This window comes from Oryctolagus cuniculus, chromosome 5 (assembly GCF_964237555.1).
Source record: "Oryctolagus cuniculus chromosome 5, mOryCun1.1, whole genome shotgun sequence".
NCBI lineage: Eukaryota > Metazoa > Chordata > Mammalia > Lagomorpha > Leporidae > Oryctolagus > Oryctolagus cuniculus.
The window spans coordinates 169995993-170014167 of NC_091436.1; the positions used below are offsets into that span (position 1 = coordinate 169995993).

An 18175-nucleotide genomic window follows, 5' to 3' on the forward strand; every position below is an offset into this window, starting at 1 on the left:
ATCTTCGTAATGTAGGCCCAACAGAGAAGTCACTGAAGTCAGAAATTATGTCTGTCTTCCTGTTATCCGCAACATACAGTGAAAGCCTCATCTATACAAAGTATGACAGAAATTCTCCAAGTCATCTACGGCTGGTTCCTTTTGCTTAGCAATTCTTTCCTCAGTTTACCTCTCTCCTCATGCAGTTTACTGTAAGTACCTGTTGGGCATTGCCTAAAATCTCCACTACAATATGGCACTTGGTGGATGTTCGAGGGGCGTGTCTGCGGCTGTTGGGTTAAGCTAGGTAAGATCAGACCACCGGCAGGGATAGGTCCGCTTTGGTTCCGGACACGTAGACAGTGTGTGATCCCTATACTTTGCTTAAGATGCCCCTGTGCGTGGTCCACCCATGCCTGCGTGACCATTTCGCTGACTGGCTCCCCTACTGCGCATGTCCTTTGAAAGCTTTATAAGCCTGTACGCTTCCTCAATGAAGCGGTTCCTGCTTCGACAGAACTCACGGGTGTTGTGATGTGCTCATCACCGTAGACCTTACCCTTCCCGTTCGCCTTGTTGGGGAGTGCTTGTGCTGCCCCTGCTGGTCAGGGGCTAGCTTTGGGCTTGAGACCCCCACAAGTACCAATTAAAAACCAGGCTGCACATTGCACACTTTGCTTGTAAATTCCCTCAGCTCAGTATTCAAGTTCATCCCTGCGTGACAGCAAATCATAATGATGCCGTCTTCAGTCTCACCTTCCCAAATTTCTCTTAGGAAGACAGTGATCTGCCAACCTGACTGGCACCCTTTCTCACAAAGTTTGAGTGCTATCACCAGTCTTTCTGATAAGGCGATTAAGCTCAGCAAGATGCATGAGGGTCTAACTCCTAAAAAAAAAAAAAAATTAAAAAAATTGGAACATAAGTTCCAACCCCCTCCTCCCTTACGATTTGTAAAATCATAAAATCATGCTCGGTCTCACACTGGTGCCCATACGGGATGCCAGCACTGCAGGCGGCGGTTTTACCAGTTACACCACAGCATCAGCCCAAGAAAAGTCTCTTTCAGGCAACAGGATATGGAATGCTGTTGTCCCAATTGGCAGCTTAACCTGCTGTGTCACAAAGCCAGGCCTGGCTTTTTACTGTTGATAATCATATCCCCAGCACCTAGCATGATGTCTGGAATAAAGCAGTCATTTAACACGTATTTATTAAATGAACGCAAAAACTGGGGCCAGCGCTGTGGCACAGTGGGTTAAGCCTCCGCCTGTTCAAGTGCCAGTTGCTCCACTTCCAACCCTGCTAATGAGCCTGGGGAAGCAGTAGAGCATGGCCCAGGTCCTTGGGCCCCTGCACCCCTGTGGGAGACCCAGAAGAAGCTCCTGGCTCCTGGCTTCAGACCAGCCCAGCCTCGGCCGCCGCGGCCATTTGGGGAGTGAACGCTCGGAGGGAAGACCGCTCTGTAACTCTGCCTCTCAGATAAATCAGTGAATCTTAAACACACACACACACTCGTCACAGCTGGTTGTACTCTCTGCCTGCAGCTCCCTGCGCGGACTGACGTAGGCACGGCCAGTGCACTGCTGAAAGGACAAGACCGGGTGACACCTCCTCCGGGTTTCGCTTCTGAGACTCAGGAAAGCGAGTCAGTGCGTGAGGACCAGGATTTTTAACGAGGAAAAGGGGCAGAAGACTCCAGGTAAGAAACTAAGTGCCGTACCAGGAGACGCTTGTTAGCATGTTAGAACTGTGTACGTATAAGGGGCCATGTCTCAAAACCAACTGCGAGCCCAGCGGCGGCACGCCTGCGCAGAGCGGCTCCCACGGCTGGCCCCGGGCTCGGGCCATGACGTGCGCGACGTCGCCGCGGAGCATCCCGGGAGCCAGCGTCCTGCGCACCGGCGTGTGGGGCGGGGCTGTGTCGGCGCGGCCGGAAGTGGTCTCTGAAGCTTCGGCTTGTGGGCGTGAGAGGCTGGCGCCTGGGAAGCCTGGCCGCTCGGATCTCCCTCGTCGGGTCTGGCGACGGTCCCAGCACTTCCGGACCCGGGGTCGGAGTGTGTGCTTCACCACGCGGGAGGGAGGGAAAGCTAGGTATCACCATGGTTACTGCCGGGCCGCGGGGCGCGTGACGTCATCGTGGTTGCGTCGCGTGACGTGGCCCCGGCGGGAGGAAGCCGGGGCGTCCTGGAAGGGGCCCCTCGCGTCCTCCTCGCGGGCGGTCCTGACCGGTCCTTCCTAGGGCTTTGTTCTTTTGTTCCGGCCCCGCCCTGCCCCGTCCGCCCACCTGCAAGCGTCCACGCCCGGCAACAGGTGCGTGCAGCGGCGTCCGAGCCCGCGGGGTCCCCGGCCGTCTGCGAGCTCCTGGGTCGGTGTCCAGGGCGCGCACCGAGCGCTTTTGGCGCTGGAGGCGGAACTGTGTGTCCTGTGTGGCGGGCACCCCACGTGCCTGTCTGGGGCTCTCCCGGACACTTCTGTGGAGCGGGGAGCCTCGCGTGTCGCCCGCCTGACGCCCGGCTTGTGTTCTAGGGCAGCCGGCCTCCGCGCTGCGAGAGGAGCTGGGCGGCTGACCCTCGGCCTGGGAGGACGCCGCAGAGGAGCGGGATGAGCGGAGATGGAAGGTAGCGGGGGAGGACGGCGCGCGGGTCCCGCCGCGGGGAGGCTGGGGGGCGGCCCCTGCGCCCCGAGTGTCCCTGAGCCTCACGACTTCAGCAGTGACCACCTGGAGGTCGGGAGGACTCTGGGGAGCCACCGCGTCAGTGCGGGCGTTAGTTCTGAAATGCCCTTGGCAGGTGGCCAAGCCTGTGCCACAGCGCGTGTGGCGTTGAACTCGCCATTTTGCGTGCGGACAGCCCCGTGGCTGCCTTTGGTTCTTTATGCGGCACAGCAGTGCCTATTCCTGTAACTTCCGCGTTGAGCTCAGCTCTCAGTTCCCCAAAGGAAGGGACCGTTGCTGCCGCTCAGAGTCCGGCACTCAGCTGTCAGAACCGCTGAGAGTTCTCTGCGACTTCCTTGCGCTGTGGAACGCTTCTTTGAGGACTTTCCTGCTTGCCGTCGTTTGGCTTTTATGAAAAACAGTTATTCGTCAGGCAGAGAGACGCAGAGGGGCGGACAGCCTGATCTCCCAACCACTGGTTCACTCCCAGATGCCTACAACGACTGGGGTTAGGCCAGGGAGCCGGAACTCAGGCCGGGTCTCCCACCTGCTGCCTCCCAGGGTGCACGGTAGCAGGAGCTGGAGCTGGGTCAGGCCAGGGGTTGAGCCTGACACTCTGATGTGGGTTGCTGGTGTCCTAAGCTTTGTCCCAACCACTAGGCCGACCCTTCTCAGCATTTTCTAAAACTAAACGCATTCTTTAGATGTGCTTTGAAAAATGCCAGTAAGTGGGAGGTCCCATTTCTTTTGGATATTAGTTTTGCTGTTTGGCATCAGATTGCATTGTCTTTCTTTCTTATTTGGAAGGCAGAGTTACAGAGAGGCAGAGAGAAAGGTCTTCCATGTGCTGGTTCACTCCCCAGATGGTCGCAACGGCCAGAGCTGTGCTGATCTGAAGCCATAGCAGAGAGCTGGTTCGGCAGTGGAGAGCAGTAGGGACTCAAACTGGTGCCCCTATGGGATGCTGGCACTGCAGGCGGTGGCTTTACCTGCTACGCCACAGCTCCGCCGCCCCTCCCCTCCCGCATTTTCTTAAAAAAATCAGCAACCAAATACAGTGAACCCTGGGTCTTTATATTTATATATATATATATATAAAAGATGTAAACTTCAGTGAACTATATTTTTGCCATTCTTGTATGATGGAATTGTTATTATTTTTTAAGATATATTTATTTGAAAAGCAGAGCTACAATAGAGAGGGAGAGAAAAGTATTCCGCCTGCTAGTTCACTCTCCAGATGGCCAGAATGTCAGGGGCTGGGCCAGACAATAGCCAGGAGCCTGGAGCTTCTTCCAGGTCTCCTATGTGGGTGCAGGGGCCAAGCAATTGAGCCACCCTCTGCTTTTTTCCCAGGTGCATTAGCAGGGAGCTGGGTAGGAAATGGAGCAGCAGGATATCCTTAATGTCAGGATTTCACGTTTATGCTTGTCTTGGCAAAGTGTTCCAGTGCATCAAAATAATTCTAATTTAGTTAGGCAGTGTTTGAATTGTCATTTCAACTTTTCATTAGCAAAGTTGGTTAGCATTCCTTCTGTTTGTTCCTACATGTCAGGTCAGAACGGAGCCCTGTGACATGTCACTATAGACTTCCTTCTGCAGTGTTGTCGTTTCTGCATCATTTGTTTTCAGATTTATTTATTGGAAAGACAGCAACAGAGAGAGACACAGAGAGATCTTTTGTCTGCTGGTTCACTTCCCAATTATCTGCAACAGCTAGAGCTGGGCCAGGCCTAAGTCTAAGTCAGGAGCCAGGAACTGCATCTGGGTTTCCACAGGTGGCAGGGGCCCAAGTTCCTGGACAGTCGGTTCCTGCCTTCTCTGGAGCATTAGCAGGAAGCTTCATCAGAAGCAGAGCAGCTGACATGGGATGCTTGCTGTGCCCTTGTTGTGTGGTTTTGTTTTGAAGACTTATTTATTTGAAAGAGTTACGTATAGAGAGAAAGAGAGACAGATCTTCCATCTGTTCACTCCCCAAATGGCCACAATGGCTGGAGCTAGGCCAGGCTGAAGCCAGGAGTCAGGAGCTCCCTCCGGGTCTCTCACATGGATGCAGGGGCCCAAGCACTTGGGCCATCTTCCACTGATTTCCCAGGCACATTACCAGAGAGCTGGATCAGAGGTGGAATAGTGGGGTCTTGAAGGGCCATCCACATGGGATGCCAGCACCGTAGGCTGTGGCTTAACCCACTGCTCCACAGCACTGGTGCCTCCCCTCTGCATTCTTTCAAGTGTGGCTACACAGTCAGGTTTGCTTTAACCTATTGTGCAGTCCATTTTCTTGTATTTATTAAAAATATTGTCATTGGAAGTCTTAGCATTCATATTCATTTTGTTTTGTGCCTATATTTGTCCGTAATTTTTTGCCCCTCATATATTTATATAATGTTCTTTTAAATTCTAAGTTCCTCAAAATTAAATTGGCCAAAACAAGGGTGGGTGTTTGGCACAGCATTGAGACGCCACTGGGGACACTGGCAAACCCATCTCAAAGTGCCTGAGTCTGCATCCTGACTCCACTTCTGGTCCAGCTTCTTGTTAATGCACACCCTGGGAGGCAGCAGGTGATGGCCCAAGTGCGTGAGTCCCTGCCACCCAAGTGAGAGACCTGGATTGAGTTCCAGGCTCCTGTCTTTGAACTGGCCCAGCTGCATCTGTTGCCAGAGGGTAGAAGAGCTCTTTCCCCTTTCTGTCTGTTTCTGTCTCTGGCTCTCTGCCTTTGAAATAAAATGAAAGTAAATAAAGTTTAATAGTAAAGTTTATTTTTAAAAATTGGCCAAAATGATTTCATTAGATCCTTTTTTGTGAGATTTTTTATGCTTGTGTAGTTAGGATTCCCTGGCCTGAGCTACTGTCTCTTGCAATCGTCATATTTGTGACACGTGACTAAGTGCGGGTACACAGTTGGTTCCTGTCACTGTCATGGTTATTGATTCTGTTGATATCTGTTTCTTGGAATCAGAAACATCGTACCTGAGACTTTTCTCGTGACTGTTTTCCTGAAGTCTTGAGTGCTTGTCTGTCCATGTATAACATTTCCTCCCACTATTAAAAACTAAAGTAATATTTTCATTTTTTTCCTCTCAAGGTTTCTGTTACAAAACTGTTTTTTGTTACTGGTCAAAATTAAGTTGAGAATAATAGTTCCTTTTATTGCTTCCTCTACTTTCTGAGGCATGGCACTGTTAAGATAAATCAAGAATTTCTTAATTAACAAAATAATTTCTTGATTAACACATTTTTTGAAAATTTAAAGATTTATTTAAGGCCAGCGCCGCAGCTCAATAGGTTAATCCTCTGCCTTGTGGCGCCGGATTCTGTCCCGGTTGCCCCTCTTCCAGGCCAGCCCTCTGCTATGGCCCGGGAGTGCAGTGGAGGATGGCCCAAGTGCTTGGGCCCTGCACCCCATGGGAGACCAGGAGAAGCACCTGACTCCTGGCTTCAGATCAGCGCGATGCGCCGGCCACAGCGCACCGGCCGCGGCGGCCATTGGAGGGTGAACCAACAGCAAAAGGAAGACCTTTCTCTCTGTCTGTCTCTCTCTCACTGTCCACTCTGCCTGAAGATTTATTTATTTATTTGAAAGGCAGAGTTACAGAGAGAGGGACAGAGAAAGAGAGAGATCTTCTAGCTGCTGGTTCACTGCCCAGATGACTGCAACAGCCAGGTCTGGGCCAGGCCGAAGCCAGGAGCTTTATCTGGGTCTCCCCGAAGAAGTGGGTGGCAGGAGCCCAAACACTTGGGCCATTTTCCCATGATTTTCCTAGGCCATTAGCAGGATCAGAAATGGAGCAGCCGGGACTTGAACCATGCCTATGTGGGATGCTGGCATCGCAGGCTGTGGCTTTACCTGTTTTACTGCAACACCGACCCCTCAATACGTTTTTTATAAAATAAAACTTCCATACTTACCCAGACATTGCCACCACAATAACCACAGCTTTCCTCCATACCTCCCACCCCACCTACTTCCCTGAGCTGCTGTTTTTTTTTTTATCTCTGCCCTTTTTGATTTAGTAATGGTTTCCATCATATTCAATACCCAGGATTATTGCATACAGTTATCCTGTTATCTGTTTCTTTGAGGTCAATCTGAGTAAATTGTACCCTGCTCTCTTAAAACTAAGGCTTAGGTCTCTGGAGTCTGAACATGGGGACTAAATTCAGATTGCACTGGTCTACCCTGATATTAGTATCCCAAAGACAGTGTCCTGGTACCTTAATAGATCCCCTGGAACGACAGGCCCTGCGCATTGCAGAGTTCTGTTCTGTTATTGTTCACGTTGTTCAGGATCCTGCATTTGTTGCATGTGTCTGGCTTGCTTTGCTCAGCACTATATGTGTGAGATGCATTCAGCTTATAGATTAGCAGCTCGTCTGCCTGTATTTTGGAGTATTTTTCCATTGTATGAATATATCATGATTTGTTTGTGTTTTCTTTTTAAAACATTTTTAAAAATTCATTTTCATTTTATTTGAAAGGCAGGCAGAAAGAGATCTTCCGTGCACTGGTTCATTCCTCAAATGCTGCAACAGCCAAAGCTGAGCCAGGCCAAAGCCAGGACACCTGTCTGGTCTCTCTTGGGCGGCGGGGACCCAAGTATTGGAACCATCAACTGCCGCCTCCATGGTGCACATTAGCAGGAGGTTGGATGTGAAGCAGAGTCGCTGGGAATCAAACCAGGCGCTCCAGTCTGGGATGCAAGCGTCCCAGAGAGCAACTTGACTGCTGCACCATGTTCCCACCTTTATATAGTCTGCTTTTAAAAACTCTTGAGTTATTTCCCATGGGGATATTTTAAATAAATATACAGTGAACATTTTTGAACAGGTCTTTTGGTGGACATAGCATTCCGTGTATGGGAGTGGAGTTGGCTGAGTCACAAGGTAGACATATTTGGCTCTAGTATATATCACTTAACAGGTTTCCTAAGTGATTGATAATTTTACAGTCCACTGCATTATACAAAAGTCCCAGTCCCTCTGTTTTCTTGGCAACTATTAGTATTGACCATGTCTGTTCAATTTTAGCCATTCTGATGGGTGAGTAGCATAAGCAGTGTGTCTCATCGTGATATTCAGTTTGCATTGATAGCAGAGTTTTCAGATGGCCTACAGAGACTTTCAGAAAGCAGTCTGATTAATTTTTAAAATTTTATATTAAGCAGAATAGGCAGCAGAAATATTTTGCCCCACATGGCGAGGTCCTTAGGTTGAGATGTATGATCCATATAACTCATTGAGTATCTGGGGGAAACTGAGTTTAGAGCAAGGTCTTGCCTCTTGCACCTGTTGAGCAGGCTGTGCGAGGCAATGACGTAGGTTGTTGATTTCAGGTAGAAAAGTGGATTGCGGGGGCAGCTGTGTTGACAGCATTCAGTGTGGCTTCTTCCTCCCTAGACCTGTCCTCTCCAGACCCTGCCCTTCTCCAGCGAGGACCAACTCCACTCCTGCCAGCCAGCGTCCGGGTGAGTTGAGATTTCCTGCAGTGCTATTTGTCCCCAGGCTTAGAGTGTGTATTTTCTTACCTTGGGCTGTTCATTCGAAAGCCAGTGTTGTTAGTTTGTTCTGAGCGCCCATCTGCCCATGGCCTCCTCACAGTCCTGCTGATGCAACCGTCACTCACCTCTGGGTTAGCCCCTAACTGTACCCCCAGCAACGTGTGAAACATGACCCTTGACTGGAGTAGAGTGAGATGACTGCTGGAGAACATGCCGGGTAAGTACAAGGAAGGTGGAATGAACACTGTGAACTGCAGGTAGTCTGGAGGGGTTGGAGTTTGTGCTGCCTCACAAAGAACTGGCACCAATGAGGTGTGGGGCGGATTCTAGGTACGGAGGAGTTGGGAGGCAGACGTGTCACAGGATTCAGAAAATGGAGAGGGGGAGGTGTTTGCAAAGTGGCAATCACGTGGCTGGAATATGAAAGAGTGAGTGGTAAGAAGTTGAAGGCTCTGTTCTGTAGGCTTTTGTGAACCATCAGTGGATTTAATAGAGGAAAAGTGACCTCGTAATGTTGCAGAAAAACCGATAACTGAGGACTTAGAAAAGGCAATGGTGGCTCCATGAGCTGTGATTGACCTCACTCTCTTCTTCAGTCAGGCTCCTCGTTATTGGACTCTGCTCTCCCCATTTACCTCCTGCCCCACAACTTAATCTTCTTCTTTTTTTAAAAAAAATTTATTTATTTACTTGAGAGGTAGAGTTACAGAGATAGGCAGAGACAGAGAGAGAAAGTCTTCCATCTGTTGGTTCACTCCCCAGATGGCCTCAACAGCCATAGCTGATCCGAAGCCAGGAGCCAGGAGCTTGTTCTGGGTCTCCCACGCGGGTACAGGGGCTCAAACACTTGAGCCATCTTCCACTGCTTTCCCAGGTTACAGCAGAGAGCTGGATCAGAAGAGGAGCAGCCAGGACACAAACCGGCGCCCATATGGGATGCTGGCACCACAGGCGGAGGCTTAGCCCACTACACACATCTCCAGTCCCACAACTTAATCCTCTTATGAAATAAATGATCCCAATTCTCCTAACTTCAGCTCAGTTATATTTTCAGAACTGTACTGTAACAGTAGATTGCACAATAGATTTAAAGTATATATTTGGTAGGTTTTGGCCTGTGTACATTCATGAAACCGTCACCACCAAGATATTGGACATATTCATGTCAAGAGAACATTCCATTTCCATGTGTGACTTGAGGTCCTTTTAAATTCATTGAAATTTGCGTTTTTTGCCAAGAATATTGCCCATCATCATAAGTGATGAGTGAGCAACCTTGAAAGAATGTATATTTTATCATTTTATACCACTTTATAAATAGTATAAGAACCATATAATGTGCTGCCAATTCTGCCCTCCGAGTTTGCAGCTGTTGTTGCCATATGTTTCTCTTATATCCCATAGAACAATGTTTTCATTTAAGCAGTCAAATATCTATGAAAAATTTACTAAGAAAAAAATGTATATATTTACCCACTTAGTTACCACTTTGGGTGTCGTTTATTAAATCAGTTGATTTTTGTCTTCATTGTGGGTTGTATTTTCCTGCGGCCTACATAATTTTGATTGAATGCCACACACTGAATTTTATCTTACTGAGTTCCATGTATGTTTATATTTTGATAGACTGTTCCTAAGCCTTATTCTGGGAATAGATTACTAGAAACAATGTGTTCTTTCCAGGCCTTTTGATATTTTTTAGGGTGGACGTTTGGATGCTGGCATCCTAGATCAGAACGCCTGGGTTCAAGGGCTGGCTTTGGCTCTTAATTCCAGCTTTCACTTATGTGCACCATGGAAGGTGGCAGGTGATGTCTCAAGTACTGGGGTCCTTTGCAGTCACGTGGGAGACCTGAATGGAGTTCCCTGCTCCCAGTTTTGGCCTGGCCCAACCTCAGCAACTGTGGGCACTCGGGGAGTGTTGTTGCTTTTAGATTTGTTTATTTATTTTACATTTATCTGTAAGATAGAGTTGCAAACAGAAGGGGAGATGGAAAGAGAAATCTTCCATCCGCCAGCTCACTCAAATGTCCTCAACATCCAGGCCTGGGCCAGGACTACGCTAGGAACCAGGAGCTCCATCTGGGTCTCCCACGTGGTTGCACCTTGGACCATCGGCTGCCTTTCCAGGCACATTAGCAGGGAGCTGGGTTGGAAGTGGAGCAGCCAGAACCCAAACTGGCACTCATATGGGATGTCTGTGTTTTAGATGGTGGCTTAGCCTGCTGTGCCACAATGCTGGATCCAGCCCCTCCCCCATTTTAATTACTTTATCTTTAGGTGTAATTTGAAATGTAGGGAAAATCCCACCCTCCATTTTTTAAAAAAGATCTTTGACTCTTCTTGCACATTGGATGTGGTGGGGAAAATATTACTGATGGTAGTTTTGCTGTGCATTTTTGACACATCTTAGGGCACAGTTGACAGTGATGATGAAGAACGATGGCCAGTGTTGACTGAGCACTTTCTGTTTGCTTCGTTTGATTCTGCAGTGACCCGATGTGTGAGCTGCTTGTTGTATAGTCATTTTCAGATGAGGACACGCGGAGACCATTGCTCAGAACTGGCAGCCTGCATCATCTGTCAGGCTTGCTGACCTTGCCCCTTCCTAGGTGAATGCAGTTGAGCAGAAATGCATTTGGTGTTTCAGGAATCTGTGACCTTCAAGGACGTGATAGTGGACTTTACTCAAGAAGAATGGAAGCAGCTGGATCCTGTACAGAGAGATTTATTCAGGGATGTGACGCTGGAAAATTATACGCACCTGGTGTCTATAGGTAAGGCTGAGCTCACAGGGCTAACCAACACCAAGCCTCTTGCTTGTGCCTCCATGTGTCTTAAGTGTTGGAATCAACGTTTGTAAATGCTGAATATTTTAAAAATTATTTCTACCCTCTCTTGGGAAGCAGAGGAACAAAGTAATAATTTTTCTGAACCCAGAGCAGTTCCCGAGTTCTGTCGGGAATTTGGGACATTTCCTCTAAGTTTAACACGGATGCGGTGCTTCTGCCTATTGCAGACAGGGTCCATTGTTTTCTCTCCATGAGCAGGACTCCAAGTTTCCAAACCTGATGTGATTTCCCAGCTGGAGCAAGGGACAGAGCCATGGATGGTGGAGCCAGGCCGTCCAGCTGGTCCCTGTGGAGGTAAGCAATGAATGACAGCAGAGGAATATGCCGAGTGCTAGCTGTCCACTGACACTGTTTGTATCTGAAGTGTACCTGGGTGGTTTGTCTTTGAAGTGTGAGCTGTGGAGAAACAGGAACTGTCTTCTGAACTCTGACGCTGGGTCACGTCGTCACTGTCTCAGTGCCTGTTCTATTTCTGCACTTTCAGAGGAGGTACCCTTCCTGGCTGCCCTCTGCTTCAGGACTTGGTCTCACAATTCTGACCTGCTTTTCAGCCCTTCATTCCTCTGTTTTGAATCTGCAGCTTCCTTCATACCGAGGTAGCACTACAAATACCCCTTGAGATGGGGTTGTATCCAGAGAAGTCCATTGTAAGTTGAAAACAGTAATTTGAAAATGCATTTCAGACACGTCTTTCTCACAGCGCAGCTTAGCAACACAGTGCACTGAAGTGTGACGTGCCCACAGGGCTGATGGGGAGCGGTGGCTGTTGCTGTGGTCAGCATCGGGGGGAGTGTCCTGCGTGTTCCAGCCTAGGAAGAGATGCACGTGAAGTATGCTGTAGAATGCTAATTGCTTTTGCACCACTGTAAATTAGAACCATCGTAAGCCATGGACCATCCGTGTTAATCTTTCTAATCACCATCTGCTTATCTCTCCTTCCTAGTCACACACAGCAGGAGAGCTGCACACCTGCCACCTCCTTTCTCAATATCCTGTGAAGCGTCAGATACCACTTTATCAAACTCTCTCTGAACCTCTTAATGACTTTCTTCTAAGTCATCAGTTTCCAAAGTGCACAAAGTGTCAGATCCTGGGAAAGTTTAAAATATGTCGTAACTCTAGGTACGGGATACATCTCCACTTCCAGAGTTAAGGTGCTGGTGGTTTCTTTTTTATGGGGAAGAATATGTTTTCTGTGTTCCAAATTGGGAAATGATGTATTAGCTAACATTTTATCAGGCCTTGGGATTAGTCCCCATCATTTTCCTCTTCCTCTCTGTTGCTGTCCTTGCCAGGCTGTGTTGGAGGCCTGACGCGTGTGGAATGGTGATGTGTAACACTGACTGGCGCGTGTTCTATCTACCTTGCATGGTTGTCAGCCCTCTCGACTACCTGTCCATGCACAGGGTGGGGCACACTGCTTGGTTCCCAGAGACCATGTGAAGTAAGCAGGATTGCTGTCACAGGAGGGCTGCTGGTGTTCAGTCTGGCCCTCGCAGCTTCTCCGGGTCTTCGTTCTTTGCCTGTCCGTGATACTCGGCAGTTCTCTGCTTGGGCAACTGGGTCGCGGCCTTCATCTCCACCCGGGGTTGGAGATCAGCCACCCCATGTGCCGTCGACTCAGCAGCATCAGGCTCCAAGGTCTGCATGTCCGTCACCCTGATGTACTTGCAGGAGAGATTCTGTACAGCCATCTGCTGTACAGACACATCTCTCTCGAAGTCATTTCTAGTGATGAAAACACATTCCTTAAATGGCTGTTCTGAAAGCCCGTGTTTTGTGATCCTGTCCCCACGGAGAAGCTCTGCTGCGAGAGTGCCTGTGCCGTGCCACGCCCAGGTGCCAGGTGTGGAGGGCACGGTGTGCGACCCCAGGGTTCTCCTCACTGCCCGTGCCTGCAGCAGTGCTGATGGCGATGGCGAGCAGGCTCACAGCATGGGAGAGACGTGGAGCCCTGTGGGATGTGTGGCACCGCCCTCACCAGGGGAGTTCTAGATACAACCTGCCGGCCCTGCCTGCCTGTTGCCTTCCTGTGGTCTGTCTGGTCAGCACTGCTTCCTGATGGTGTGCTTTGCTGTTTCAGTTTCTTCGGTGTGTCTGCTGATTAACTGCTTTCCTCGCCCCAGTACCCTGAATGCTCTCGAGGGTCTTCCCGCTCCTCTCTGCTTCCGCACGTTCTTCCAGTGGCTTCAGTTTTTCTCTTCCTTCTTTGAGCTCAGTTTCCTGTCCTACATTTAAACATCCTAGTTACTCTGCATTTGCCACTCCTGCAAGATGTTATAGTCCAGTCCTCCAGTTCTTTTTCTGATTTTGATTAACTGCTGGGCCAAATGCCCACCCCATACTCATTTTAAAAATTAATCTCCCTACATGTAGCTACCTCCGTCATTGCTTCTTAGAGATTATCTGTGAAATTGAACCAGATATTCTCTTGCCATTTTAATGTGTTCTGTAGTGTTTTCCTCAGCTCCTTCTAGTTTCTCCCAAATTAATAGGGCTGTATATTTGAAAACTGCCAGAATTTCCTGAGGGCTTTACAAATTTCCGTTTCATTAAGTCAGTCCCACAACAGCAGTTTTCTTTTTCTCTATTCAGAGAAGACTGGCATTCTCTTTTTTCTTTCAGACTTGCAGATACAACTTGAAAATAGTGTGTCAGCCCCCGCACCAGACATTCCTGAAGAACCATCTCCACACACAGTAGTGGGAAAACACAGCCCATGGAGCTCCAGCCTCGTGGGAACTGTGGGGTCAGAAGGCAGCCTCGAGAGGCAGCGGGCAGCCCCACTGGCAGTGCCCAGGGAGGTGACGGAATCGAGCAGGGGGAGTGGACCTGCGCATAAAGGATCTGATACACATGTCAGTGAGGGTTCAGGTGTTGGAACACGACAAGAGATAACTCCACAACAGACATCTGCCAAAACCGGTGTCAAACAGAATTCACATCCAGTTAAAAAAGAGAAATCTATTAAGTGCAATGAATGTGGTAAAGCTTTTAGTTATTGTTCAGCTCTTATTCGCCATCAGAGAACACATACTGGAGAAAAACCCTACAAGTGTAATGAATGTGAAAAAGCCTTCAGCCGGAGCGAAAACCTGATAAACCATCAAAGGATTCACACTGGAGACAAACCGTATAAATGCGATCAGTGTGGGAAAGGCTTCATTGAGGGACCGTCTCTGACGCAGCATCAGAGGATTCACACTGGAGAAAAGCCCTACAAGTGTGATGAGTGTGGGAAAGCCTTCAGTCAGAGGACTCACCTCGTTCAGCACCAGAGGATTCACACCGGCGAGAAGCCATACACTTGTAATGACTGCGGGAAAGCATTTAGCCAGAGAGGACACTTCATGGAACACCAGAAAATTCACACAGGAGAAAAACCTTTTAAGTGTGATGAATGTGATAAAACCTTCACCAGGAGCACACACCTTACTCAGCATCAGAAAATTCACACGGGAGAGAAAACCTATAAATGCAATGAGTGTGGGAAGGCTTTCAACGGGCCTTCGACTTTCATCCGTCATCACATGATTCACACCGGGGAAAAGCCTTACGAATGTAATGAATGTGGAAAAGCCTTTAGCCAGCACTCCAACCTCACTCAACATCAAAAAACACATACTGGGGAGAAACCCTATGACTGTGCCGAGTGTGGAAAATCCTTTAGTTACTGGTCATCCCTCGCCCAGCATCTGAAAATTCATACGGGAGAAAAACCTTACAAATGCAATGAGTGTGGGAAGGCCTTCAGCTACTGCTCATCCCTCACTCAGCATCGAAGAATTCACACCCGGGAAAAGCCCTTTGAATGCAGTGAATGTGGGAAGGCGTTCAGTTACCTCTCCAACCTGAACCAGCATCAGAAAACTCACACCCAGGAGAAAGCCTTTGAGTGTAAGGAGTGTGGGAAAGCCTTCATTCGGAGTTCCTCTCTCGCTAAGCATGAAAGGATTCATACTGGAGAGAAGCCTTACCAATGTCACGAATGTGGGAAAACCTTCAGCTATGGCTCCTCCCTCATTCAGCACAGGAAAATCCATACCGGAGAGAGACCTTACAAGTGTAACGAGTGCGGGAAAGCCTTCAACCAGAACATACACCTTACGCAGCATAAGAGAATTCACACAGGAGCAAAGCCTTATGAGTGTGCCAAGTGTGGTAAGGCCTTTCGACACTGTTCGTCTCTTGCTCAACATCAGAAAACTCACACAGAAGAAAAGCCCTACCAGTGCAATAAATGTGAGAAGACGTTTAGCCAGAGCTCTCACCTGACTCAGCACCAGCGAACTCACACTGGGGAGAAGCCCTACAAGTGCAGTGAGTGTGACAAGGCCTTCAGCCGAAGCACTCACCTGACGGAGCATCAGAACAGCCACACTGGAGAGAAGCCCTACAACTGTCCTGAATGCAGGAAGACTTTCAGCCAGAGCACGTACCTCATTCAGCATCAGAGGGTTCACTCAGGGGAGAAGCCTTTCGGCTGTAACGACTGTGGGAAGGCATTCAGATACCGCTCTGCTCTCAACAAACATCAGAGGCTGCACCCTGGCATATGATGGTGCTGGGCATTGTCAGTGTCCGGGCTGTTTGCTGTGGATATCAAGAAGCAGAGTGGATTGGGAAACTGCTTAAAACATTTTAACTTTACTGCCATGCTGTGAGGTAGAAAATACCTTACCAGAACTAATGGTATTAACAATTTTGTGACATTGAGAAACTTAACTATGTTACATTTCACTTTCCTCTGTGAAGTGAAAGATTTGCAGAGGATTTCAAATTGCAGAGTTATGCGTGGAGTTTATAATGAGTTTTGTATGTTCATAGTGTATTCCTGAGTAGATTTACATTGTCAGCATTTTATTGTTGCATCTGGAGTGTGTGGGATGCACGCTTCACCAGTAGAAGCCGTCTGCTTCCAGCGCTAGGCTGTGCTCCTGTACACTTAAGTTCTTTAAGTCACGGTTCCTAATAAAAGGAAATTGACTATAAAACACCCTCAAATTAATAATCCAGTTCATCTTGTAACCTAACTCAGTATTCATATTAAAATGTCCTGTTTCCTCTTCAAGTATTTTTTTTTAAGATTATTTATTTGAAAGAGTTAGAGAGTGAGAGACCTTCCCCTGGTTCATTCCCCAAATGGCCACAATAGCTAGGGCGGGGCCAGGCCACAGCCAGGAGCCAGGAGCTTCCTCCAGATCTCCCACAGGGGTGAAGGGGCCCAAGCACTTGGGCCATCTTCCACTGCTCTCCCAGGTACATCAGCAGGGAGCCGGATTGGAAGTGGAGCAGCTGGGACTCAGACCTGTGCCCATATGGATGCTGGCATTGCAGGTGGTGGCTTTACCCACTTTACAACAATGCCAACCCCCTGTAGTGTTTTTAACATTCTAGGAGTATATCAAAAATACAGAGACCTGCTTACCACAGCTTGAACCAGTATTACTTAACCCTGGTTGCATGTTCGATTCACAGGTGCCTTAGTCTGTCCTGCTGCCACAAAATACCACAGACCAGGTGGGTTACACAACAGAAGTTTATTGTTCAGAGTTCTGGAAGCTGAGGAATCTAAGATTAAGGCACTGGTGTCCACCAGGGGCCTGCCTGGTTGCACACCATGTCTCTCCTCCCATGCCCTCATTGTGGAGAGCAGGGAGAGAATGCAGTCTCCTGCGTGTCTATAAGGACACTGATCCCATCCGTGAGGGCTCCATCCCTGTGACCTAGTCACCCCAGGGCTCCCACCTGCTAATGGACCACCATGCTGAGGATTGGGCTTTCAATATAGGGATTCAGGGATGACACTCTCCTTCCATAACACCTGGAGAGCTGTGTAAAACATTTCGTTGCTGAGGCCCTACCTTGAACTCCTTGCCCTAGTGGTGGGTCCTGAGCGTCAGCATTTTTTTTAACTCCTGGTGTGTACTCCGTGAAGGGCAGTGGCCTTAGATTTGAGTCCCCACTTCCGTGGCTGCCCCAGAAGGCGCTCAGATGAGCCAATCAGTACCTAGATTACATCCTTCTAAGTCTTACCCTGTTTTGTAAAGAGTTCTCACAAGCTCTGGGAGATGGGGTATGTTTGCTTCTTTACCGAAGTGCAAAAATCAAATGGCAGTGTAAAATGATGGCCATTGCCCTTACTTGGGGTTACCTCATATCAGAAGCAGGTCCCAAGTAGATGACACTCCTGGGAAGCCCACAGCCCCATGGCCATTTGTGGTGAACCTTGTCAGGATAACATTTGAGCCAGAAACAAAGATGAGGTCAGCAATAAATTTTTCAGAATAGTTATCAGGTCACCTCTTTTTAAGAGTAATTGTTGAGGTCAGTGCTGTGGCATACTGGGTAAAGCCACCGTCTACAGTGCTGGTATCCCATATGGTTGCCAGTTCAAGTCCTGACTGCTCCACTTCTGATCCAGCTCTCTGACCTGGGAAAGCAGTGGAGGATGGCCCAACTCCTTGGGCCTCTGTACCTGTGTGGGAGACCTGGAAGAAGCTCTTGGCTCCTGGCTTCGGATCGGTGCAGCTCCAGCTGTTGAGGCCATTTGAGGAGTGAACCAGTGGATGGAAGACTTCTCTCTCTGCATCTCCTTTCTGTGTAACTCTGACTTTCAAATAAATCAATCAGTCTGAAAAAGGAGTGCTAATTGTCCAGCCTGGTCTTGGAAATGGAGAGCTCTGACACAGGGTAGAGTAGAAGTTGACTATTACTTATGGATAAGTTCTTTCAGGTTTCCCACAAACAAGAAGTTTGGGGAAGGGCAACACAGACTTTTTACAAATGAAAAAAAAAACAATGCAGTCATTTTTTGCTAGTGATCTGCATTGGAATTTTGCTACCACCTCATTAACTCTGAAAGATACTTCCCACGTTGTGCCATTAATTTGATCTCTACAGGTACTAGGTACTGTCAGACCTAGAGCACCAACAATATGTGATCATAACCTAACTTTATTCCTTTTTTTTTTTTTAATGGGCATATGGGAGTCCTCAGCTGGGTTTTTGTTTTAACATGAAATTAATTCAAAGCAGAGACAAAGTACGAATGGGAGCAGGGTTTATTTAAAGAGAGAATACACTCTCAGACATAAGTGCTAGCAGTCCCCTGAGGAGAATTGCACCCACTCCAGTTCAGCTGCCACCTTTATTGGGTATGGGGTGGTTCCGGTTATTTCTGATTT

General features: G+C 48.4%; 1 protein-coding gene across 10 annotated transcripts; it reads left to right on the forward strand.

The window, feature by feature from the left end:
* The first annotated feature begins 1664 nt into the window (after positions 1 to 1664).
* On the forward strand, positions 1665 to 15982 carry ZNF184 (zinc finger protein 184). 10 transcript variants are annotated; one of them, XM_051834677.2, is made up of 6 exons: positions 1665 to 1681; positions 2509 to 2600; positions 8036 to 8103; positions 10787 to 10913; positions 11187 to 11282; positions 13614 to 15982. In XM_051834677.2, exons 2-6 carry the CDS (start codon positions 2594 to 2596, stop codon positions 15545 to 15547), a joined length of 2232 nt encoding a protein of 743 aa, XP_051690637.1. In that variant the 5' UTR covers positions 1665 to 1681; positions 2509 to 2593; the 3' UTR covers positions 15548 to 15982. The 10 variants fall into 10 exon arrangements, with proteins under 10 accessions (XP_051690637.1, XP_008246693.1, XP_008246694.1 ...); XM_008248471.4 differs by lacking the exon at positions 1665 to 1681 and adding an exon at positions 1859 to 2073; XM_008248472.4 differs by lacking the exon at positions 1665 to 1681 and adding an exon at positions 1888 to 2292 and having other exon boundaries at positions 2514 to 2600.
* The last annotated feature ends 2193 nt before the right edge of the window (positions 15983 to 18175 follow it).